Source organism: Oncorhynchus masou, chromosome 29 (genome assembly GCF_036934945.1).
Source record: "Oncorhynchus masou masou isolate Uvic2021 chromosome 29, UVic_Omas_1.1, whole genome shotgun sequence".
Taxonomy (NCBI): Eukaryota; Metazoa; Chordata; class Actinopteri; order Salmoniformes; family Salmonidae; genus Oncorhynchus; species Oncorhynchus masou.
The window spans coordinates 19,311,948-19,337,213 of record NC_088240.1 but is presented as its reverse complement, the minus strand read 5'-3'; the positions used below and the strand labels follow the sequence as shown (position 1 = coordinate 19,337,213).

General features: G+C 45.3%; 1 protein-coding gene across 1 annotated transcript in view; it reads left to right on the top strand.

The window, feature by feature from the left end:
- Positions 1 to 25,266, top strand: part of LOC135519134 (vang-like protein 1) — a 32,073-nt gene that overhangs the window by 6,203 nt on the left and 604 nt on the right. The window contains exons 3-7 of the mRNA XM_064944202.1: positions 10,887 to 11,318; positions 11,426 to 11,601; positions 16,581 to 16,714; positions 18,087 to 18,240; positions 24,955 to 25,189. Of these exons, the coding sequence (XP_064800274.1) occupies positions 10,887 to 11,318; positions 11,426 to 11,601; positions 16,581 to 16,714; positions 18,087 to 18,240; positions 24,955 to 25,189 (1,131 nt within the window). The remainder of the gene's footprint in view (positions 1 to 10,886; positions 11,319 to 11,425; positions 11,602 to 16,580; positions 16,715 to 18,086; positions 18,241 to 24,954; positions 25,190 to 25,266) is intronic.

The following is a 25,266-nucleotide window of genomic DNA, read 5'->3' as shown; positions in this document are numbered from 1 at the left end:
TAGCCACTGTGTCATTCTTATTGTCTCTGCCTTTAGGACTAAATATCACGGTCTCAAGGCATATGAACTAACAGATTATAGATTAAACAACACAATTATCACAACACAGGTTTTAATATGGCATTTATTTTCTGGTTTGGCCAGTGATTTTTGGGGAGGTGGGGGGTGATTCTCTGTCTGTCTGTCTCACTTTCACTCTCTTTCCTTCTCTGTCCCCTCTTCTCTCCCTCTCTTTGCCATTCTGTTTGTATGCCAGGGTGAACTCTTAGTGTTGGGTTAATCTGTCAGTGTAAATGGAGAGGGTTTAGCCTGTATTTGTTCTAGCATTACTACAGAGAGACTCTATAGTTGTATTTACCATGCTTGTAGGGGATGTTGGATTATATATAGCAGAGTGCCCCAACTGACTGCCCTGGGGCCCAATTTGGCATGCATGTGTTTTTATTTGGCCCCAGACCAACATTTAAAAATGTTATATGTGTTTTTATGTGTCATTGTTGGACAAAAACGACTGTAAAAAAGAAATGAGCTCCAGGTGATTTTAGTTGTGAAATCTGTTCCCAAGTAATTCCCATACATAATAGAGAGATGTGATCGTTTACAATGTAAGCAAGGTTTGAAATTATTGTGTTTAAGTCAAATATTAGATCTGTTTGGGCTTCTTGCGGTCAATTTGCAGTCTATAAATGATTTGTAATTATGTTCTGGCCCCCCGACCATCTACTCAAGAAAACAATCAGCCGCAGCTGAATCTAGTTGATGATCCCTGATCTTTAACATTGAGGAGAGTAAGAGCACGTTAAGATGCAACAATGGGAGAAGACAGTTATGTGATGACCCAATAGATGAATGGAGATGTGATAGGCTGATTAAGATGATATTAAAAGAGCTGATCCTCCTGTGACATCCCTCTCTCAAATAGGGGTCATTGGGTTAATGTTTCTCTCCACTCTGTCTCTATTGCTCTCTCTTTTTCTAACACCCCTCTCTTTTTCTCCCCCTCTCTCCTCTCCTGTTTGGCATAAATCAATTAAAGGAAGGGGATGAGGGTGTGGAGGCTAGATCAGTGAACCTTGACACAGTTTCCTAGACACACCCACACACACACTGGTTTACCACACAACCTGCAGCCCTCGGGGGGTGGCATGTCATGCCAAATAGTGTCGCCCTGCCAAAAAAGTGTGTCCCCTGTGTCACAATGGGATTCACTAACCTATTAGCATACAATGCTATATCAGTGGTGTCATGACCTAATGTGAAATATGAGATCATGACAGCCAAAATGAAGTTATCTTAATTCCCGGTATGTATACATACAAAGCAAGTTTTGTTTAGCTAATAAAATGAAAACATTACTTTAGCATGTCAATCTTGGTGGGTCAAACTAAAAAAAAATGTATCCATGCCAGCAATGCCACTACACTATACAATACAATAATTGCATTATAACGGTGACAAGCGGTGCCTACAAACTGTTAGGGCCTTCATAAAGATGTCCCAACAACAGAGCCTTATTTTCAGCACCATGGAGAGTGACGACAGGCGCAGGAATACATAATAGGGTTTTTTATTTCTCCACCCAACTAAAGTATGTAATGAAAACGACAGGGATGAAGCCCAAAACAAACACGTGTATATAGAGTTGACATTTAATCCTGGTCAACATTACCTGTCTTCGGTCAGTTAGGATCACCACTTTATTTTAAGAATGTGAAATGTCAGAATAATAGTAGAGTTATTTATTTCAGCTTTTATTTATTTCATCACATTCCCAGTGGGTCAGAATTTTACATACACTCAATTAGTATTTGGTAGCATTGCATTTATATTGTTTAACTTGGGTCACACGTTTCAGGTAGCCTTCCACAAGCTTCCCACAATAAGTTGGGTGAATTTTGGCCCATTCCTCCTGACAGAGCTGGTGTAACAGAGTCAGGTTTGTAGGCCTCCTTGCTCGCACACGCTTTTTCAGTTCTGCCCACACATTTTCTATGGGATTGAGGTCAGGGCTTTGTGATGGCTTTTTAAAAGTCAATACCTTGGCTTTGTTGTCCTTAAGCCATTTTGCCACAACTATGGAGTATGCTTGGGGTTATTGTCCATTTGGAAGACCTATTTCTGACCAAGCTTTCAAATCAAATCAAAGTGTCCCGTGCGCCGAATACAACAGGTGTAAACCTTACAGTGAAATGCTTACTTACAGGCCCTAACCAATGGTGCAGGAAAAAAAGGTGTGTGTGTGTGTGTGTGTGTGTGTGGGTAAGTAAAGAAATAAAACAACAGTAAAAAGACATTTGAAATAAGAGTAGCAAGGCTATATACAGACACCTGTTAGTCAGGCAGCAAAGCACCCCCACAACATGTTTGTGGATATAGATACTTTTGTACCTGTTTCCTCCAGAATCTTCACAAGGTCCTTTGCTGTTGTTCTGGGATTGATTTGAACTTTTTGCACCAAAGCACGTTCATCTCTAGGAGACAGAACGCATCTCCTTCCTGAGCGGTATGATGGCTGCGTGGTCCCATGGTGATTATATTTGCGTACTATTGTTTGTACAGATGAACTTGGTACCTTCAGGCGTTTGGAAATTGCTCCCAAGGATGAACCAGACTTGTGGAGGTCTATCATTTTTTTCTGAGGTCTTTTCTGATTTTTTTTTATTTTCCCCATGATATCAAGCAAAGAGGCACTGAGTTTGAAGGTAGGCCTTGAAATACATCCACAGGTCACCTCCAATTGACTCAAATGATGTCAATTAGCCTATCAGAAGCTTCTAATTTTCCAAGCTGTTTAAGGACACAGTCAACTTAGTGTATGTACATTTCTGACCCACTGGAATTGTGATACAGTGAATTATAAGTTAAATAATCTGTCTTTAAACAATTGTTGGAAAAATGACTTGTGTCATGCACAAAGTGGATGTCCTAACCGACTTGCCAAACTATAGTTTGTTAACAAGAAATTTGTGGAGTGGTTGAAAAACAAGTTTTGACTCCAACCTAAGTGTATGTAAACTTCCGTCTTCAACTGTGTGTGTGTGTATACACACACACACACACACACACACACACACACACACCAATCGGGGGAATGGGAACCAGGTGTGCATAATGAGACAAGACAGTCCGGGGTTGGTGGTAGTGAATCCAATTCAGTGATGCCTAGAAGGCTGGTGACGAAGACCTCCGAAGCTGGTGAACGGAATGAGCAGTAGTACCGGGGGGGATCCGTGACAATTAGTTAGTTCGCTTTGCCCGGGAGATCAAGCTAACGATTGTGTTATTAAAAAAATCTAATGTTAAATGCCTGTCTATCCTATCTACCTTTCTTAACCAAGATGACATTGCAGTCAGGCGTCCTTTGTGCTCGTCTTGTCGTGTCCTATGTATATATATTTACATCTTTCTTCGCATATCTTTTATATATTTTCCAAAAACTCAACTTCAAAACACTCTCCTGCAACCCGCCTCACCAATTAAAAAAAAAACATACTATTTACCTCAAATCTGAAATTCACAATAGAAGCTAGCCAGAAGCTAACCAGAAGCTAACCAGAAGCTAGCCAGAAGCTAACCAGAAGCTAGCCAGAAGCTAACCAGAAGCTAGTCAGAAGCTAGCCAGTTTACTGGCTAACGTTAGTATTCAGCAAGCACGGTTGTCGTCATCAGCTATCCTTTAGCTCAAAAAGCTATCGCCAGTTTTGTACAACGCGACTCAGACTAGAACATACCGGACCTATTTTTCTCTCCATATCCCCGGATTTCAACCACAAACTCTGGACATTTACACCTGGATCTCACAGCTAGCTAGTTGCTATCCGTGTGACTATTGGCTTACGTCGATCCCGGAGCAAACATCAATTTTTCCGGAGCTCGCCAGCTGAAGAGTTCCATCAGCCACTCCTGTGCTACAAATACCTATTCGGACCCGTTTTACTGTCGATGCGGAGCCCCACCGGGCTTTCAGGACTGGACTACCGACGTTATCTGCCCGAGGGAGTTATCCAACTGGCCCCTCCGTCACAACGTTACCTGAACGTCCATCTGCAGCCCGCTAATCATTAGCTGTCTTATAGGCTGCTATCTCAATAGGTCTATCGGATAATTTTTCTTGGGTCACTATCTATTTTGCCAATTGGATTGATCCCCACTACCACACGGAACCCCACTAATCTACCGACGGAAACGCTTGAGGTGGCTAAAAACAGACCTTCATCTGTCTGAATTGCCGTGACCCCAATCAACCTCACAACTCACTGGACCCTTATGATCACTCGACTAAGCATGCCTCTCCTTAATGTCAATATGCCTTGTCCATTGCTGTTCTGGTTAGTATTTATTGGCTTATTTCACTGTAGAGCCTCTAGCCCTGCTCATTATACCTTATCCAACCTTTCAGTTCCACCACCCACACATGCGATGACATCACCTGGTTTCAATTATGTTTCTAGAGACAATATCTCTCTCATCATCTCTCAATACCTAGGTTTATCTCCACTGTATTCACATCCTACCATACCTTTGTCTGTACATTATACCTTGAAGCTATTTTATCGCCTCCTGGTCATCCAGGACGTTCTAGATGACCAATTCTCATAGCTTTTAGCCGTACCCTTATCCCACTCCTCCTCTGTTCCTCTGGTGATGTAGAGGTGAATCCAGGCCATGCAGTGCCTAGCTCCACTCCTATTTCCCAGGCGCTCTCTTTTGATGACTTCTGTAACCGTAATAGCCTTGGTTTCATGAATGTTAACATTAGAAGCCTCCTCCCTAAGTTTGATTTATTCACTGCTTTAGCACACTCTGCCAACATGTCAGAATCCTGGCTTAGGAAGACCACCAAAAATTCTGAAATCTTCATCCCTAACTACAACATTTTCAGACAAGATAGAATGGCCAAAGGGGGCGGTGTTGAAATTCACTGCAAAGATAGCCTGCAGAGTTCTGTCCTACTATCCAGGTCTGTACCCAAACAATTTGAACTTCTACTTTTAAAAATCCACCTCTCTAAAAACAAGTCTCTCACCGTTTCCGCGAGCTATAGACCACCCTCTGCCCCCAGCTGTGATCTGGACACCATATGTGAACTGATTGCCCCCCATCTATCTTCAGAGCTCATGCTGCTAGGCGACCTAAACTGGAACATGCTTAACACCCCAGCCATCCTACAAACTAACCAGGTACCACCCCCAAAGTCGTAAACACGAGCACCCTCATAGATATCATCCTAACCAACTTGCCCTCTAAATACACCTCTGCTGTTTTCAACCAATATCTCAGCGATCACTGCCTCATTACCTGCATCGATAATGGGTCAGCGGTCAAACGACCTCCACTCATCACTGTCAAACGCTCCCTGAAACACCAGCGAGCAGGCCTTTCTAATCGACCTGGCCAGGGTATCCTGGAAGGATATTGATCTCATCACATCAGTAGAGGATGCCTGTTTTGTTTTTAAATGCCTTCCTCGCCATCTTAAATAAGCATGTCCCATTCAAGAAATTTAGAACCAGGAACAGATATAGCCCTTGGTTCTCTCCAGACCTGACTACCCTTAACCAACACAAAAACATCTTATGATGTTCTGTATTAGCATCGAACAGCCCCCGTGATATGCAACTTTTCAGGGAAGCTAGAAACCAATATACACAGGCAGTTAGAAAAGCCAAGGCTAGCTTTTTCAAACAGAAATTTGATTTGAAATTTGATAAGAAACAATACTGTGCAGCCGTATTCATTGACCTGGCCAAGGCTTTTGACTCTGTCAATCACCACATCCTCATCGGCAGACTCGATAGCCTTGGTTTCTCAAATGATTGTCTCGCCTGGTTCACCAACTACTTCTCTGATAGAGTTCAGTGTGTCAAATCAGAGGGTCTGCTGTCCGGACCTCTGGCAGTCTCTATGGGGGTGCCACAGGGTTCAATTATTGGACCGATTCTCTTCTCTGTATACATCAATGATGTCGCTCTTGCTGCTGGTGAGTCTCTGATCCACCTCTACGTAGAAGACACCCTTCTGTATACTTCTTTGGACACTGTGTTAACAACCCTCCAGATGAGCTTCAATGCCAAACAACTCTCCTTCCGTGGCCTCCAATTGCTCTTAAATACAAGTAAAACTAAATGCATGCTCTTCAACCGATCGCTGCCTGCACCTGCCTGCCCGTCCAACATCACTACTCTGGACATTTCTGACTTAGAATATGTGGACAACTACAAATACCTAGGTGTCTGGTTAGACTGTAAACCCTCCTTCCAGACTCACATGAAACATCTCCAATCCAAAGTTAAATCTAGAATTGGCTTCCTATTTTGCAACAAAGCATCCTTCACTCATGCTGCCAAACATACCCTTGTAAAACTGACCATTCTACCGATCCTTGACTTCGGCGTTGTCATTTACAAAATAGCTTCCAATACCCTACTCAATAAATTTGATGCAGTCTATCACAGTGCCATCCATTTTGTCACCAAAGCCCCATATACTACCCACCACTGCGACCTGTACACTCTCGTTGGCTGGCCCTCGCTTCATACTCGTCGCCAAATCCACTGGCTCCAGGTCATCTACAAGACCCTGCTAGGTAAAGTCCCCCCTTATCTCAGCTCACTGGTCACCATAGCAGCACCCACCTGTAGCACGCGCTCCAGCAGGTATATCTCTCTGGTCACCCCCAAAACCAATTATTCCTTTGACCTCCTCTCCTTCCAGTTCTCTGCTGCCAATGACTGGAACGAACTACAAAAATCTCTGAAACTGGAAACACTTATCTCCCTCACTAGCTTTAAGCACCAGCTGTCAAAGCAGCTCACAGATTACTGCACCTGTACATAGCCCATCTATAATTTAGCCCAAACAACTACCTCTCCCCCTACTGTATTTATTTATTTATTTTGCTCCTTTGCACCCCATTATTTCTATCTCTACCTTGCACATTCTTCCACTGCAGATCTAACATTCCAGTGTTTTACTTGCTGTATTGTATTCCCCAACCTGGCCTATTATTGACTGTATGTTTGTTTTACTCAATGTGTTGTTGTATGTGTCGAACTGCTTTGCTTTATCTTGGCCAGGTCGCAATTGTAAATGAGAACTTGATGACGCTCGTGACAATATTACAACAAATGTTATGATTAAACTAAAATATACTGATTAATAAAAAAATATTCTTTCTGGATTTAAAAAAAGATGTGTTATTATATTTGTTAATGATGTTTTGAATAGAAATGGAGGAGTTACCTCACATGCAGCTCAATCCAAATTTACAACTAACTGATTGCAACACTACCACAAAAATGGAGGAGGCAAGTGGAAAAGGGAGAAGGTTGGGAATGTGTTTGCCTGCAATATATTAAAGATACAAATTGTCTGAAAGGAGCTGGCATAAATAAAATAAAATACACTAGTTTAATTTGAGGACAAAATGTTGACAGGTGCGCCATACAGGTAGTGGCTGAGGGTTGGGATTAAAGAGTTTAATGTTTGGTAATGTATTATTATGTGACTGCTTTATATAAAACTACCATGTATGTCAAATGTGCATGCAAAAGATATATATATATGTAAAATGTATGTATATGTAGCAGAAAAGCTGTAAAAAAAAACACAAAAGAACTAAAAGATAATTGTCCCCCGAAGGGTGGGGGGGTGATTAAAAAAAAGGTCTCAGGGGGAGTGACATCACCGATTGAAACCCTATTAGCTAACTAGCTAGCCATTTCACACAAGCACTGGGCGCGAACTCATGATGCTCAAAGCCGAAGCGTGCTGCTCAGACCACCGCGCCACCACAGTTCACAATGAGATTGGCAATACTTGATGGTAATAGCACATCCTTTTTAATTATTTTGTTTTAAGCCTTCGCCAAACCATTGCCCTGACATTAACCATGTGGAATGAATGGCTTAACGGTTAACCTTTTGAGTTGTTTCTGTTTTAACCGTGCAACCACACAGAATTAACCCTGTAACCACACATAATGAATGTATCAAAAATAGATGTTCATCCATAGTACGTCCAATTTCAGAGGGAAACTATGAGACCTTGTTGCCTCACCACCATTTATCAAATCAAATGTTATTGGTCACATACACATAGATATCAGATGTTAATGCGAGTGTAGCTAAATGCTTGTGCTTCTAGTTCTGACCATGCAGTAATATATAACAAGTAATCTAACAATTTCACAACAACTACCTTTTACACACTAGTGTAAAGGAATGAATAAGAATATGTACACATAAATATATGGATGAGCGATGGCCGAACACCATAGGCAAGATGCAGTAGATGGTATAGAGTACAGTATATACATATGAGATGAGTAATGTAGGGTATGTAAACATTATATAAAGTGGCATTGTTTAAAGTGACTCGTGATACATTTATTACATCCAATTTTTTATTATTAAAGTGGCTAGAGATTTGAGTCAGTATTTTGGCAGCAGCCACTCAATGTTAGTGATGGCTGTTTAACAGTGTGATGGCCTTGAGATAGAAGCTGTTTTTCAGTCTCTCGGTCCCAGCTTTGATGCACCTGTACTGACCTCGCCTTCTGGATGATAGCGGGGTGAAAAGGCAGTGGCTCGGGTGGTTGTTGTCCTTGATGATTGTTTAGCCTTCCTGTGACATCGGGTGGTGTAGGTGTCCTGGAGGGCAGGTAGGTTGCCACCGGTGATGCATTGTGCAAACATCACTACCCTCTGGAGAGCCTTACGGTTGTGGGCAGAGGAGTTGCCGTACCAAACGGTGATACAGCCTGACAGGATGCTCTTGATTGTGCATCTGTAAACGTTTGTGAGTGTTTTCGGTGACAAGATAGATTTCTTCAGCCTCCTGAGTTTGAAGAGGCACTGTTGTGCCTTCTTCACCACGCTGTCTGTGTGGGTGGACCATTTCAGTTTGTCCGTGATGTGTACTTAACTTTCCACCTTCTCCACTACTCCCTCTGCTGTTTCCTGAAGTCCGCAATCATCTCCTTTGTTTTGCTGACGTTGAGTGTGAGGTTATTTTCCTGACACCACACTCCGAGGGCCTCACCTCCTCCCTGTTGGCCATATTGTCGTTGTTGGTAATCAAGCCTACCACTGCAAACTTGATGATTGAGTTGGAGGCGTGCATGGCCACGCAGTCATGGGTGAACAGGGAGTACAGGAGAGGGCTGAGAACACACCCTTGTGGGGCCCCAGTGTTGAGGATCAGCGGGGTGAAGATGTTGTTTCCTGGGAGCAACAAAATGGAGTCGTGGTCAGATTTGCCGAAAGGAGGGCGAGGAAGGCTTTGTATGCATCGCGGAAGTTAGAGTAACAATGGTCCAGAATTTTGCCAGCCCGGGTCGCGCATTCAATATCCTGATCAAATTTAGGGAGCCTTGTTTTCAGATTAGCCTTGTTAAAATCCCCAGCTTCAATAAATGCAGCCTCAGTATATGTGGTTTCCAGTTTCCAGAGTCCAATGAAGTTCTTTCAGGGCCGCCGAGGTGTCTGCTTGGGGGGGATATACACGACTGTATAATCGAAGAGAATTCTCTTGGTAGATAATGCGCGCGGCATTTGATTGTAAGGAGTTCTAGGTCAGGTGAAAAAAAGGACTTGAGTTCCTGTATGTTGTTATGATCTCACCACGACTTGTTAATCATTAGGCATACACCTCCGCCATTCTTCTTACCAGAGAGATGTTTGTTTCTGTCATGCAATGCGTCACAAATCCAGATGGCTGTACCGACTCTGATGACGTATCCCGAGTGAGCCATGTTTTCGTGAAACAGAGAATGTTACAATCTCTGATGTCTCTCCGGAAGGCAACCTTTGCTCGGATTTTGTCTACCTTGTTGTCAAGAGACTGGACATTGGCGAGTAGTATGCTCGGGAGCGGTGGGCGATGTGCAGCTTTATAACCCCCCATAGAGGGTTATATATATTTTACTCAGCAATCACAATGAGGATTTCTCTCTCCCCCTATTTCTCTCCCTCTCTCTCCCAGTGTAATTTCCTAATGGCATGTCAGGTGGTGTGTCCATCTGGCAAGGGATGATGTTTTAGGGGTGTCATGTGGGTTAGTGTTTGCTAATTGTGTGTGTGCTGACACAAGAAGAGGGGCTGCGGTATTCAAATCCACACACACACACACACACACACACACACTCTGTTCCCAGCTCCTTACCAGACAGACATTGAGAGAACAAAGCTCCCATGCAGCAGGCACAGAAAGAGTGAGTAAGGGAGAAAATGAACAGAGAATTACATAGCTGAATAATTGACAGAGAAATGCTCTCTTCAGCAGACAGGTATTTTAATCAGTGTCTCACTGTGCTCTTTCCTCCTCGGGCACATTTATTATAAACTGTATCCTGAGCTGGGAGACGAGATTTGACTCTAATTTGTAATGATAGGCCTGAATAACATCAGCCGTGTGCGTGGGTCATCCCTACCTGGTCATTATGAGCAGTCTGACTGTGTACTGTCAATGTCATCCTATGTGGATCAGTGGGGAGCTGAAAGCCTGTCACAGTAACACAGAACTCCAGGAAACCAAAGGCCTCTTTTAATAGAATGATGGATGGGATGTTTGCAATAAACCTCAAAGGATTTAGTCAGTGTGTATCCAATCTGTCTGGCTTTGTATGTACAAGGGACAGAGACTGGAATCACACCAGAATGTCTACCAGTGTGTATTTGTCACTTTGGCTTGTCTCTCACATACCATCGCTCCACAGAATATTTCTGTCCTTTTCTATCTTATCTTATCTATCAGTCAGAGATGATCAACCTTATGCTAAGTTTTAATATATTTTAATCTCTCCTCTCTCCCGCTGTCCTCTTCTTTCTTTCTTTCTTTCTTTCTTTCTTTCTTTCTTTCTTTCTTCTCTCCCCCCCCTCTCTCAGGATGATAACTGGGGGGAGACCACCACGGCGGTGACCGGCACCTCAGAGCTCAGTCTATCCCAGGAGGAGGTGGTTGGTCTGTGGAAGGTACCGGACGACGGCCGGAGGCAGGGCTGTCGGCTCTACACTCCCCTGATTCTGGGCATCTGTGTGGGGCTAGTGGTCCTGGCCACCCCCCTGGCCTTCCTGGTCCTCCCGGCAGTGTTGTGGCCAGCCAGGCTGCAGGCCTGTGGCTCTGCCTGTGAGGGCCTCTTCCTCTCTGTGTCCTGTAAACTCCTCATTCTCCTGCTTGCTGTATGGGCTATCTTCCTGCGCCAGGCCAGTGCCAGCCTGCCCAGAGTGTGTGTGTATCGAGCCCTCCTGGCCATGCTCACGCTGCTGCTCACACTCTCCTACTGGCTGTTCTATGGGGTCCGCATCCTTGACTCACAGGTGTGTGTGTGTGTGTGTGTGTGTGTGTGTGTGTGTGTGTGTGTGTGTGTGTGTGTGTGTGTGTGTGTGTGTGTGTGTGTGTTGATCCTGTGTTGTGTATTCTCCAGGATGAGGACTACCAAGGTATCGTCCAGTTTGCTGTGTCTCTGGTGGACTCTCTGCTGTTTGTCCACTACCTGGCCATTGTGCTACTGGAGATCAGACAGATCCAGCCCTGCTACAGCCTGTGTGTTATACGCTCCACTGACGGGGAGACAAGCTGCTACAACCTGGGACAGCTCAGGTAATACACACAACAATCTCTTGCTAAAATGTTGCTGTTGACCGTAGTGACGTCATTCTTCTACCAGAAATATGAAGATGAAGATCACTTTATTGAAATTAAGGTCAGACCGAAATGTTCATTCTGCTTGAACTCAGTCTGTATACAACTGTATACAACTGAGGGAACTGAATGGTTTGGCCCAGATGAATTGAGAAACCATGTTGTGTCCACTAATGCCAGTAAACAAAAGCCAGTCAGCTGATCACTCAGATAGCAGAAATGTTTACAGAAAATCAGACTATTAGAGAAGGCCTTTAGAATGCCCCACCACAACGCTCCCACCCACACCCGACTGCCCTGTTGAACTGTGGGTAATTGGAGACTCGTGTTCAGGGGGAAGCGTAGCAGTAATTTAGTTACTAAATCACCCAGAATGCTCCAGTCCAGTCCTTTTGCTCTAGGGTGCTATTCTGGTAATTAGGTGGGCTGGACCTGAGAAAGAGGGGCTATGATGCAGTATGATGAACTTAACTTCCAGATACTGATTTACAGTCGGATTTGGCATTTTCTTCATAACTGTTCAGGCTAGGATTTATGGCTAGTAAACTGATCGTAGATCTGTGCCCTAGGAGAACTTCAACCCAGAGCTGTCTCTCTTATCAAAAGCATATGGTTTAAAGGCCAAGCGCAATCAAAAACATGATTTTTCTGTATTTATGTACAGTACCAGTTAAATGTTTGGACACACCTACTCATTTTTTTACAATTTTCTGCATTGTAGAATAATAGCAAAGACATCAAAACTATGAAATAACATATGTATAACCATCTATTGCGTCTTGCCTATGCAGCTCTGTCATTGCTCATCCATATATTCATATGTACTGTTACCTATGAAGAGGGAACACAACACCCTGCTACAACTAAACTCTCCGTGAAGTGAAAAAGGTATGGACTGTAGGTGCGAGCAAGGATGACAACAGACAGAATGTGGTACCGTTTACAAGGACTTTATTCCTTTACACGGTAATATGGGGAAAAGGGGCTGGACGGAACCAAAGCAAAGAAAGTAAATCTCAAAGCCCCCCTCTCCTATCTTACCTACCTAACCAATACTTACCTAATTTAGCACCAACTGGTGCCCTAACCAAAATACAGGGGGTGGTCCACCCAGGTCTTACCTATTGTGCCTAGACAGTGAATATACTACGGGTATATGTATGCCCACGGGCCTCTTGCCTAAGCACTCCCTAGGTGCCTTCCCCCCTGGGAACAAATGAAACAGGAGAACAAATCATTTCTCAAACAAACTAAGAAACAAAGGACATCAAATAAGCTCTATTTGAGCAACAAACTCACTGAACATACCAACTGCTACCAACAACTAACATAGTAAATTATCCACAGCCATCAGCCTCCTCTCTCTGCAATGACCTCCCAGCCATGAACCTCCTGAACAGAACACTGGCTTTTATATAGCTTCAGAATGAATGTGTAACTGGAGACAGCTGCGTCTTGACGAGGGGGCGGGGTCAGCTCTCCAATTAGCCATGGAGTCGAACAATCAGCTGCTTGAGGGATTTCAGGAAGCCATTTCCTGAAATAAACACATGCAAATACACAAACTACAACACAAACTGGGGAACGTAACAGTACACTACTGTTCAAAAGTTTAGGGTCACTTAGAAATGTCCTTTACTTGTTTTTGAAAGACAAGCAATTTTTTGGAGCCCATTTAAAATAACATCAAATTGATCAGAAATACAGTGTAGACATTTGTAATGTTGTGGATGACTATTGTAGCTGGAAAAAGCTGCTTTTTAATGGAATATCTACATAGGTGTACAGAGTGAAGAGGTGACTCAGGGATGCTGGCCTTCTAGGCAGATTTGCAAAGAAAAAGCCATATATCGAAACTATAAGCACAAGCATTTTGCTACACTCGCAATAACATCTGCTAACCATGTGTATGTGACAAATAAAATTGTATGTTATTTGATATGGAATCATGTAGTAACACATTTTTTTAACATATCAAAATTTATTTGATGTTTGAGATTCTTCAAAGTAGCCATCCTTTGCACACTCTCATCCAGCTTCATGAGGAATGCTTTTCCAATATCCAATATAAAAGTTCCCACATATGCTGAGCACTTGTTGGCTGCTTTTCCTACACTCTGCGGTCCAACTCATTCCAATCCATCTCAATTGGGTTGAGGTCGGGTAATTGTGGAGGCCAAGTCATCTGATGCAGGACTCCATCACTCTCCTTGGTCAAATAGCCCTCCTTTGTCAAATAGCCCTTCACAGCCTGGAGGTGTGTTTTGGGTCATTGTCCTGTTAAAAAGCAAATTATAGTCCTACTAAGCGCAAACCCGATGGGATGGTGTATCGCTGCAGAATACTGTGGTAGCAATGCTGGTTAAGTGTGCCTTGAATTCTAAATACATCATTGACAGTGTCACCAGAAAAGCACCATCACACCTCTTCCTCCATGCTTCACGGTGGGAACCACACATGCGGAGATCATCAGTTCACCTACTCTGCGTCTCACAAAGACACGGCGGTTGGAAACAAAAATCTCATTTGGACTCATCAGACCAAAGGACAGATTTCCACCAGTCTTTTGCTTGTATTTCTTGGCCCAAGCAAGTCTCTTCTTATTGGTGTCCTTTAGTAATGGTTTCTTTGCAGCAATTTGGCCATGAAGGCCGGATTCACTTAGTCTCCTCTGAACTGTTGATGTTGAGATGTGTCTGTTACTTGATCTCTGTGAAGCATTTATTTGGGCTGCAATTTATGAGGCTGGTAACTCTAATGAACTTATCCTCTGCCCCAGAGGTAACTCTGGGTCTTCCTTTCCTGCGATCCTCATGAGAGCCAGTTTCATCACAGTGCTTAATGGTTTTTACGACTGCACTTGAAGAAACTTTAAACGTTCTTGAAATTTTCCAGATTGACTGACCTTCATGCCTTAAAGTAATGATGGACTGTTGTTTCTCTTTGCTTATTTGAGCTGTTCTTGCAATAATATGGACTTAGTCTTTTACCAAATAGGGCTTCTGTATACCACCCTTACCTTGTCACAGTGCAATTGATTGGCTGAAATGCATTAAGAAGAAAAGAAGTTCCACAAATTAACTTTTAACAAGGCACACCTGTTAATTTAAATGCATTCCAGGTGACTCCTCATGAAGCTGGTTGAGAGAATGCCAAGTGTGAAAAGTTGTTATTAAGGCGAAGGATAACTACTTTGAAGAATCTCAAATATAAAATACATTTTGATTTGTTTAACACCTTCTTGGTTACGACACGATTCCATATGTGTTATTTCATCGTTTTGATGTCTTCACTGTTATTCTACAATGTAGAAAATAGTAAAAAATAAAGGTAAACCCTGGAATGAGTAGGTGTCCAAACTTTTGACTGGTACTGTATATTTCCACACTATGAGGGGGGGGGAGAATCACTATTCGAATGGTAGCATACATTTTTGTTGGATATTAAAAAAGCAGATGAAGTGAGCGACACCAAGGAAACTCTGCTCCAACCAAGACTAGCTAACTTGTAGCAGCCACAACGTTATTTATCATCCCATATAACAGTGTCTGTCTTGACAACAGTGGCCTATAGAAGCTTTTAAGCTAAGCTAGCCAACTATAGCTAGCCAGGCTAATTGAGGCTTCTCCCCAACCCCATTCAGATAAAACAGCCTACCTGTTGGTTGCTGATTGTAGCCTACTCCTTCTCATTTCGCTTACTTTTAATTCTGTAATTCCATCTTGCATTGCATTAGTGAACTCTCACTACACATTGAGCCTCTCTGACGTTTTGATTGGCCGACATAAACAAAAAGCTACAGAAGTGAAGGCTACTGGTCGGCTACCGCGTCTTTTTATGGGGAGCACTGTGCACTTTGTTTTATTCAATTAATAATAATTGTATCATTGTATATCCTTGTATGTAACAAGGTCACATGGATATTTACAGTTCATTTAGTAAAGGCGTTTTCATTGTTAAGGTAGGCCTGTAATTTTTTATGCTCGCAACAATTAATACTCACACAAGCATTGGAATACTAACGTCCATTCAGATATTTCAATAACCGTGCTGATCCCTTGCAGAAAGGTTAGCTAAGTGTACGTAGACTTGACATTGATACAGTATATGCATGGTTCTGTCTCTCTACGCTGCCTCACCTCTAGCCTCTCTGTCTGATACTGACTGATCTCCTGTAGAAATGCCTGAGGCTGGAGGACAGTTTAAAGCAGGGAACGCTGTATAACGTGGCCCTGGTCTGCAGTAGTCTGGTCTGGGGGAGTGTAGATATGAGGCATGCTGCTCAGTAAGAGCTATTTTATCAGGTGAATCAAATCAGCAGGGACAATAATGGACTTCATTCCCGACCTTCTTTTATAATACATCCATCTGTTTTCTCTACCTCCTACTACTTTATGGCCTTTTTTCTTACCCTATTTCTTACCCTATTTTCTTACCCTATTATCTCTCTCTCCCATCATTCTCTCCCTCCCTCTGCCCCTCTCTCTCTCCCATCGTTCTCTCCCTCCCTCTGCACCTCTCTCTCTCCCATCGTTCTCTGCCCCTCTCTCTCTCTCAACGTTCTCTCCCTCCCTCTGCCCAAATCTCTCTCTCAACGTTCTCTCCCTCCCTCTGCCCAAATCTCTCTCTCAACGTTCTCTCCCTCCCTCTGCCCAAATCTCTCTCCCATCGTTCTCTCCCTCCCTCTGCTCCTCTCTCTCTCCCATCGTTCTCTCCCTCCCTCTGCCCCTCTCTCTCTCTCCCATCGTTCTCTCCCTCCCTCTGCCCCTCTCTCTCTCCCATCGTTCTCTCCCTCCCTCTGCCCCTCTCTCTCTCCCATCGTTCTCTCCCTCCCTCTGCCCCTCTCTCTCTCCCATCGTTCTCTCCCTCCCTCTGCCCCTCTCTGCCTCTCTTGCCCCTCTTTTGCTTTTTTCTCTCTCTCCCTCTGTCTGTGTCAGTATTCAGAGGGCAGCTCTGTCTCTGCTAGAGTTCTACTACAGAGACTTTCCTCTTCATAACCCCGCCCTTCTCTCCACCTCCAAGCACCGTGCCACCAAGCACCTGGCTGGCCTCAAGGTCTACTCCGTGGATGGTTAGTATAGCTACAGATTCAGTGGTTCTTCAATTGTTACATTGGATTTGTCTCCCTGTATGTGTCGTCCACCTTCCAATCATCTCTTTTCCTCTTTGTAACTGCATCATAAAGTGAAACTCTTTCTCTTTCTCGCTCTACCTGTCTCTCCATCTGTCAGCTGTCTGTCCACCGTATTTGTCCATGTATGTGCTTCGTTGTGATGCTGTCTCTCCGTATACCTTCCCATGCCACCCTAAGCAACATTTAAAGCTAAACTGAGAGCTTACCTTTTGGACAATGACAGTAAGTAAAGCTGGGTAATAATCTCTTCTGTGTGTCCTCACACTTTTTACAAGTTTACTCTACTAACCTAGTGTACATTACTAACCTCATTCATCACTTCCCTTCCCTCACCCACAATGTTTGCACTGCTTCAACGCCTTCACACACAGAAACATACCAATGTAACCACCCCTTTCATTCACCAGATATTCTACACAGGCACCGACTGCCGACGGAGTACTTGGGCCTTCCCAACTCAGTGCAGATGTTATGGGTTTTCTCTATGGTCTTTGTAGTGGAGTTTGGTAGAGGAGTATGCTGGTACGGTTCCTCACAGAACCCTCCCACCCTCCCCTTGTCAAAGTATGAAATGGGAGGGAGGGCTTCAGAGGTATGGCATTTCTGCCTTTCAATAATTCATCACAGTAGCTTTCAGCCTTACACATGCGTGCGCGCACACACACACACACACACACACACACACACACATACACACACACACACACACAAACACACACTAACACACACTAACACACACTAACACACACTAACACACACTAACACACACTAACACACACTAACACACACTAACACACACAAACACACTAACACACACTAACACATACACATACATACAGTACACACCTTGGTGTTAATGATTCATTGCTTAATCTCTCCTGACCTGTATCTGCCGGGATTACTGTACTGAACCCCCGTCATATCCACATATCCCTCGTGAATATGGACCAGATTCCACTACTCCATATTCATATCCCCCAGGAACTATAACTTATGCTTTTACTACTTCTGGGTTAGTTATTGGTATTCACCATAGAGAGATGTGAATTATATGATCAAACTGGTATTGTCTTTTTTTGATGAATATTTACTAGTCTGGGAGCCAGATGTTAGTTTCAACTTTGGCTAAATCTTTTGTCATTTGGCAGATGGCTAAACCACATAGTCAGCTGTAACTACCAGACTGAATATTTCATCAGTCTCATCAGATGTTTAGATTTAGAATCCTCACTGAGATCTGTGTTTTCCCCGGGTTGCTGATTGGGCCACAGTGACCTTCCCGTCATGCCTCTGTGATTCCTGTTCATAGGCCCAGGGCCAGCAGAGGGGTCGGGGGGACTGAAGGTGGGGGGCAAGTCTCAGACCATGATCTCTGCAGCAGCCAGGCACAAAAACACATCTCATAACGAACTATACTACGAAGAGGCAGACTATGACAGACGGGTCTGCAAACACAGAGCCAGGTGAGTGAGAGAGAGAGAGAAAGACCACTCCTGGGTGAATAGGAAGGTGAATATTTGGGCTAAAAATAAAGAAATTAGTGAAGAAAGAAGATTGAAAGATACATAGGTGGCAGTGCCTTCAGAAAGTATTCATACCCCTAGACTTATTACACATTTTGTTGTTACCTGAATTCAAAATTAATGAAATATATTTTCTCACCTATCTTCACAATACCCCATAACAATAAGGTGAGAGCATGTTTTTAGGAATCTTAGCAAATGTATTGAAAATGAAAACAGCAATATCTCATTTAGTTAAGTACAAATGTAAAAAAATATATAATAAGTATTGACACCCCTGAGTCAATACATGTTAGAATCACATTTGGCAGTGATTACAGTTGTGAGTCTTTCTGGCTAAGATTTTAAGAGCTTTGAACACCTGGATTGTACAATATTTGCACATTATTTTTTTATTTTATTATTCTAGCTCTGTCAAGTTGGTTGATCATTATTAGACACACATGTTCAAGTCTTGCCATATATTTTCAAGACGATTTAAGTCAAAATTGTAACTAGGCCAGTCAGGAACATTCATTGTCGTTTTGGTAAGCCACTTGGTATGCCACTATGTATATTTGGCCCTGCATTTTAGATTATTGTCCTGCTGAAAGGTGAATTTGTCTCCCAGTGTCTGTTAGAAATTCTCTAGGATTTTGTCTGTGCTTAGCCCTATTCTGTTTATTTTTATCCTAAAAAACTCCCTATCTGTCACGTCTAATCAAGGTGGGTGGAATCAGGCGCAGAGAGCAGATAGCAATATAAAGTTTATTCTCCGGTGAACAAAAACAAACAACGGTCAACCCAAATACAGACAGGGTGAATATATCCAACACAGGACTAAAGACTAACCGGAGAATAACAAACAGCAAACACCGACAGACAAAACGAAAATGACAAAATAAACAATCCCGCACAAAACAAGGGCGGGACAACCTACATTAAATACAGACACCAATTAACTAAACAACACACAGGTGAAACCAATTAGACAAAACCAACAGATACACGAAAAAGGGATCGGTAGTGGCTAATAGGACGGTGACGACGACCGCCGAGCACCGCCCGAATGGGCAGGAGAGCAAACTTCGGCGGAAGTCGTGACAGTACCCCCCCCCCCCCTGACGCGCGGCTCCCGCAGCGCGCCGCCACCGTCCTCGAGGACGACCCGGAGGACGAGGTGCTGGGCGATCCGGGTGGAGGCGGTGGAAATCTCTCAGGAGGGAAGGGTCCAAAATATCCCTCACCGGAACCCAGCATCTCTCCTCCGGACCGTACCCCTCCCAGTCCACGAGGTACTGTAGGCCCCCCACCCGGCGTCTAGAATCCAGAATGCCTCGAACTGTATACGCCGGGGGCCCCTCGATGTCCAGAGGGGGCGGAGGGACCTCAGGCACCTCACCTTCTTGCAGGGGACCAGCCACCACCGGCCTAAGGAGAGACACATGAAACGAGGGGTTAATACGGTAATACCTAGGAAGTTGTAATCTATAACACACCTCGTTTATTCTCCTCAGGACTTTGAACGGCCCTACACACTGAGACCCCAGCTTCCGACAGGGCAGGCGGAGAGACAGGTTTCGGGTCGAGAGCCAGACCCTGTCCCCGGTGCAAACACGGGGGTCTCACTGCGGTGCTGGTCAGCGCTCCTCTTCTGCCGTTCTCCCGTTAATCGTAATGAGTCCTGAACGGCTTTCCAGGTGTCCTTGGAGCGCTGTACCCATTCCTCCACCGCAGGAGCCTCGGTCTGACTCTGATGCCATGGAGCCAGGACCGGCTGGTAACCTAACACACACTCAAAAGGAGACAAGTTAGTAGAGGAGTGGCGTAAGGAGTTCTGGGCTAGTTCGGCCCATGGAACATACCTTGCCCACTCACTAGGCCGGTCCCGACAATAGGACCGCAGAAACCTGCCCACATCCTGGTTAACTCGCTCCACCTGCCCATTACTCTCGGGGTGAAAACCTGAGGTTAAGCTAACCGAGACCCCCAGTCTCTCCATAAACGCCCTCCACACTCTGGACGTGAATTGGGGACCCCGATCAGAGACGATGTCCTCAGGCACCCCATAGTGCCGGAAGACATGGGTAAACAAAGCCTCAGCAGTCTGCAGGGCCGTAGGGAGACCGGGCAACGGAATGAGACGACAGGACTTAGAAAACCGATCCACAACGACCAGGATCGTAGTACTTCCCTGGGACGGGGGAAGGTCGGTAAGAAAATCCACCGATAAATGTGTCCACGGCCGTTGTGGAACGGGGAGGGGTTGTAATTTCCCTCTAGGCAGGTGCCGAGGAGCCTTGCTCTGAGCACACACTGAGCAGGAGGAGACATAAAATCTCACGTCTTTAGCCAGTGTGGGCCTCCAGTATCTCCCTCTCAGACTCTGCACTGTCCTCTTGATACCAGGATGACCCGAGGAGGGAAGAGTATGAGCCCACCTAATCAGCTTGTCCCGGACCACCCTCGGCACGTACTTGGTCCCAACTGGACAGTTAGGAGGAGCCGGCTCTGACCGTGAGGCCCTCTCTATCTCAGCGTCCACCTCCCATATCACCGGTGCCACGAGACATGACGGTGGAATGATGGGAGTTGGCTCTACTGACCGTTCCTCGGTATCATAGAGGCGAGACAGTGCGTCAGCTTTAGTGTTTTGGGAGCCTGGCCGATATGTGAGGGTAAACTGGAACCTAGTAAAAAACATGGCCCATCTAGCCTGACGTGGATTTAGTCTCTTAGCTGCCCGGATGTACTCGAGATTACGATGGTCAGTCCAGATGAGAAAAGGGTATTTAGCCCCCTCAAGCCAATGTCTCCACACCTTCAGAGCCTTGACTACAGCTAACAACTCCCGGTCCCCCACATCATAGTTTCCCTCCGCTGGGCTGAGCTTGCTCGAAAAGAAAGCACACGGGCGGAGTTTGGATGGCACGCCCGAGCGTTTGGACAGCACGGCTCCAACCCCAGCCTCGGACGCATCCACCTCCACTATGAACGCTAAAGAGGGGTCCGGATGCGCCAACACGGGCGCATTGGTGAACAGCTCCTTCAGACGACTGAAAGCTCTGCCCGCCTCTGCTGACCAGCGCAAGCGCACCAGTCCTCCCTTCAGCAGTGAGGTGATGGGAGCAGCCACCTGACCAAAACCCCGGATAGATGCACTATTGTAAAGTGGCTGTTCCACTGATGTCAGAAGGTGAATTCACCAATTTGTAAGTCGCTCTGGATAAGAGCGTCTGCTAAATGACTTAAATGTAAATGTAATAAACCTCCGGTAGTAATTGGCAAACCCTAAAAACCGCTGTACTTCTTTCACCGTGGTCGGAGTCGGCCAATTACACACGGCTGTAACGCGATCATCCTCCATCACCACCCCGGAGGTGGAAATACGATACCCCAGGAAGGAAACGGACTGTTTGAAAAACTCACATTTCTCCGCCTTGCAATACAGGTCATGCTCCAGTAGTCGCCCAAGTACCTTACGCACCAGAGACACATGCTCCGTGCGTGTGGCAGAATAGATCAAAATGTCATCAACGTACACTACCACTCCCTGCCCGAGCAGGTCTCGGAGAATCTCATCTACAAAAGATTGAAAAACGGCTGGAGCATTCTTCAACCCGTATGGCATGACGCAGTACTCATAATGACCAGAAGTAGTACTAAATGCGGTTTTCCACTCATCTCCTTCCCGGATACGTACCAGATTATACGCGCTCCTCAGGTCCAGTTTTGTGAAGAATCGCGCCCCGTGAAATGATTCCATTGCCGTAGCGATGAGAGGTAGTGGGTAACTAAACCCCACTGTGATGGAATTTAGACCTCTATAATCAATACACGGACGCAGACCTCCATCCTTCTTCTTCACAAAAAAGAAGCTTGAGGAGACGGGTGATATGGAGGGCTGAATGTACCCCTGTCCCAGCGATTCTGAAACATATGTTTCCATCGCAACTGTCTCCTCCTGGGACAATGGATATACGTGACTCCTAGGAAGTGCAGCGTTTTCCAGAAGGTTTATCGCACAGTCCTCTCGACGATGAGGTGGTAATTGGGTCGCCTTCCCTTTACTGAAAGCGATAGCCAAATCGGCATAATCAGAGGGAATGCGCACGGTGGAAACTTGGTCTGGACTCTCCACCGTAGTCGCACCAACGGCAACTCCTATGCACCTACCTGAACACTCCTCTGACCACCCCTTAAGAGCCCACTGTCGCCAGAAAATCACCGGGATGTGTTGAGCTAACCAGGGAACCCCCAACACCACTGGAAACGCAGGTGAATCTATAAGGAACAGGCTAATCTGCTCCTTATGATCACCCTGCGTTACCATGTCCAGCAGCACCGTAGCCTCCCTAATTACTCCTGACCCTAATGGTCGGCTATCTAAGGAGTGCATGGGGAAAGGTCGATCTAACAACACCAGGGGAATCCCTAGCCTTAACGCAAGCCCACGATCCATAAAATTCCCAGCTGCGCCTGAATCGACTAGCGCCTTATGCTGTAGAGATGGGGAAAAACCAGGGAAAGAAATCAATACAAACACATGACCGACAGGAAGCTCTGAATGAGTTTGGTGCTTACTCACCTGGGGTGATCGAGCAGTGTTCCGCCTGTCCTCCCGACTCCTAGACGAGTTCCTCCAGCACCGGTCGGACGTGTGCCCTCGTCGACCACAACTGGTGCAGGAGGACACTCCTCCTCCGGTCCCCCTTGAAGCCGTACCTCCTAATTCCATAGGGATAGGAACAGGGGGGCTGGGGATTGGAAACGACAGGACCTGATCCGAACGCCCGCGAGCAGCCAGCAGGTTGTCGAGACGGATAGCCAGATCGATAAGTCCAGCCAGTGTGAATGTGGTGTCCCGACATGCCAGCTCCCTGCGGACGTCCTCCCTGAGACTACATCTAAAATGATCAATCAAGGCCCTGTCGTTCCATCCTGCTCCTGCTGCCAAAGTCCTAAACTCAAGGGCAAAATCCTGTACGCTCCTCGTCTCCTGACACAGGTGGAACAGCCGTTCACCCGCCGCCCGACCCTCGGGTGGATGGTCAAAAACAGCTCGAAATCGGCTGGTGAACTCTGGGTAATTATCCTTAGCCGAGTCCGGACCATTCCATACTGCGTCAGCCCACTCGAGGGCTCGCCCAGTCAAGCAGGAGACGAGGGCGCACACGCTCTCCTCTCCAGAGGGAGCAGGGCGCACGGTAGCCAGGTATAGTTCCAGCTGAAGGAGGAAACCCTGGCACCCAGCCGCCGATCCGTCAAACTCCCGTGGGAGTGTCAGCCGAAGAGCCCCAGAGCCAGATGTGGTCGCAGAAACAGGAGGTGCTGGAGAAGGGGTTGGTAGAGATGATGTGGGGAGGCCACTCCTCTCCCATCGATCCATTCTCTCTATCATTTGGTCCATAGCAGAACCAATCCGGTGAAGCACGCTGGTATGATGGAGGACCCTCTCTTCCATCGATGGGAGAGGAGACGCTGCTGCTCCTGCTGATTCCATGGGTGGTGCGGGATTCTGTCACGTCTAATCAAGGTGGGTGGAATCAGGCGCAGAGAGAAGATAGCGATATAAAGTTTATTCTCCGGTGAACAAAAACAAACAACGGTCAACCCAAATACAGACAGGGTGAATATATCCAACACAGGATAAAGACTAACCGGAGAATAACAAACAGCAAACACCGACAGACAAAACGAAAATGACAAAATAAACAATCCCACACAAAACAAGGGCGGGACAACCTACATTAAATACAGACACTAATTAACTAAACAACACACAGGTGAAACCAATTAGACAAAACAAACAGATACACGAAAAAGGGATCGGTAGTGGCTAATAGGACGGTGACGACGACCGCCGAGCACCGCCCGAATGGGCAGGAGAGCCAACTTCGGCGGAAGTCGTGACACTATGATAAGCATACCCATAACATGATGCAGCCACAACCATGCTTGAAGATATGAAGAGTGGCTCTCGGTAACGTGTTCTGTTGGATTTTCCCCAAACAACGCTTTGTATTTAGGACATAAAGTTTTAAGATATTTCAGCTTTTCATTTAATTCATTTGTTAAAGAAATTCTAAAAACATAATTCCACTTTGACATTATGGATATTGTATGTTGGCCAGTGACAAAAAAAACTCAATTTAATCAATTATACATTTGGTCTGTAAGACAATAAAATGTGAAAAAAGTCAAGGGCTGTGTGTTCTTTCTGTAGGCACTGTATGATGCTTAATGCAAGGATTTAAAATATAGATCAGGATTTACATAAATGGACTTAAGAATAGATACAGTAGGGTACATTGTCTTGTGTTTTTCTAACTTGTAGGATGTAAGAACAGATGTAAGAACAATATACAGTAGTATACTGAATGTTGTGTGTACATTGCTGTAATAGATGTTTTATTGCCACACACCGGATAGGTACAGAGAAATGCAATGTTTTACAGGGTCAGGCCAAGTATTACGGCTCCCCTAGAGCAAATTACAGTAAGTGCCTTCCTCAAGGTCACATCGACAGATTTTTCACTTTGTCGGCTCGGATATTCGAACCATCGACCTTTCGGTTACTGGCCCAACGCTAGGATAGTAACTTTAGGGTGTAAGAAAATATGAATGTACAGTATACTGAATGTTGTGTCTGTGTGTACATCACTTTAACGTTAGGCTAGTGGTGGCTGTGGAGGAGGCCTTCATGCATGTGAGGAGGATGCATCAGGAGGAGCAGAAAGTGTCCCCCGGGGATGTGATGGATGTACGGGAGGCTGCCTCGGCCATCTTCCCCTCCATGGCCCGCGTCCTGCAGAAATACCTCCGAACCACCAGGAGGCAGCACTGCCACAGCATGGACAGCATCCAGAGACACCTGGCCTTCTGCCTCACACACAACATGAGCCCCAAGGTAAGCAAGAATGAACCCATTAGCCCTACACTAGTGCCAAGTCAGTCCCCGTACCCTAACACAATACTCTTTATTAT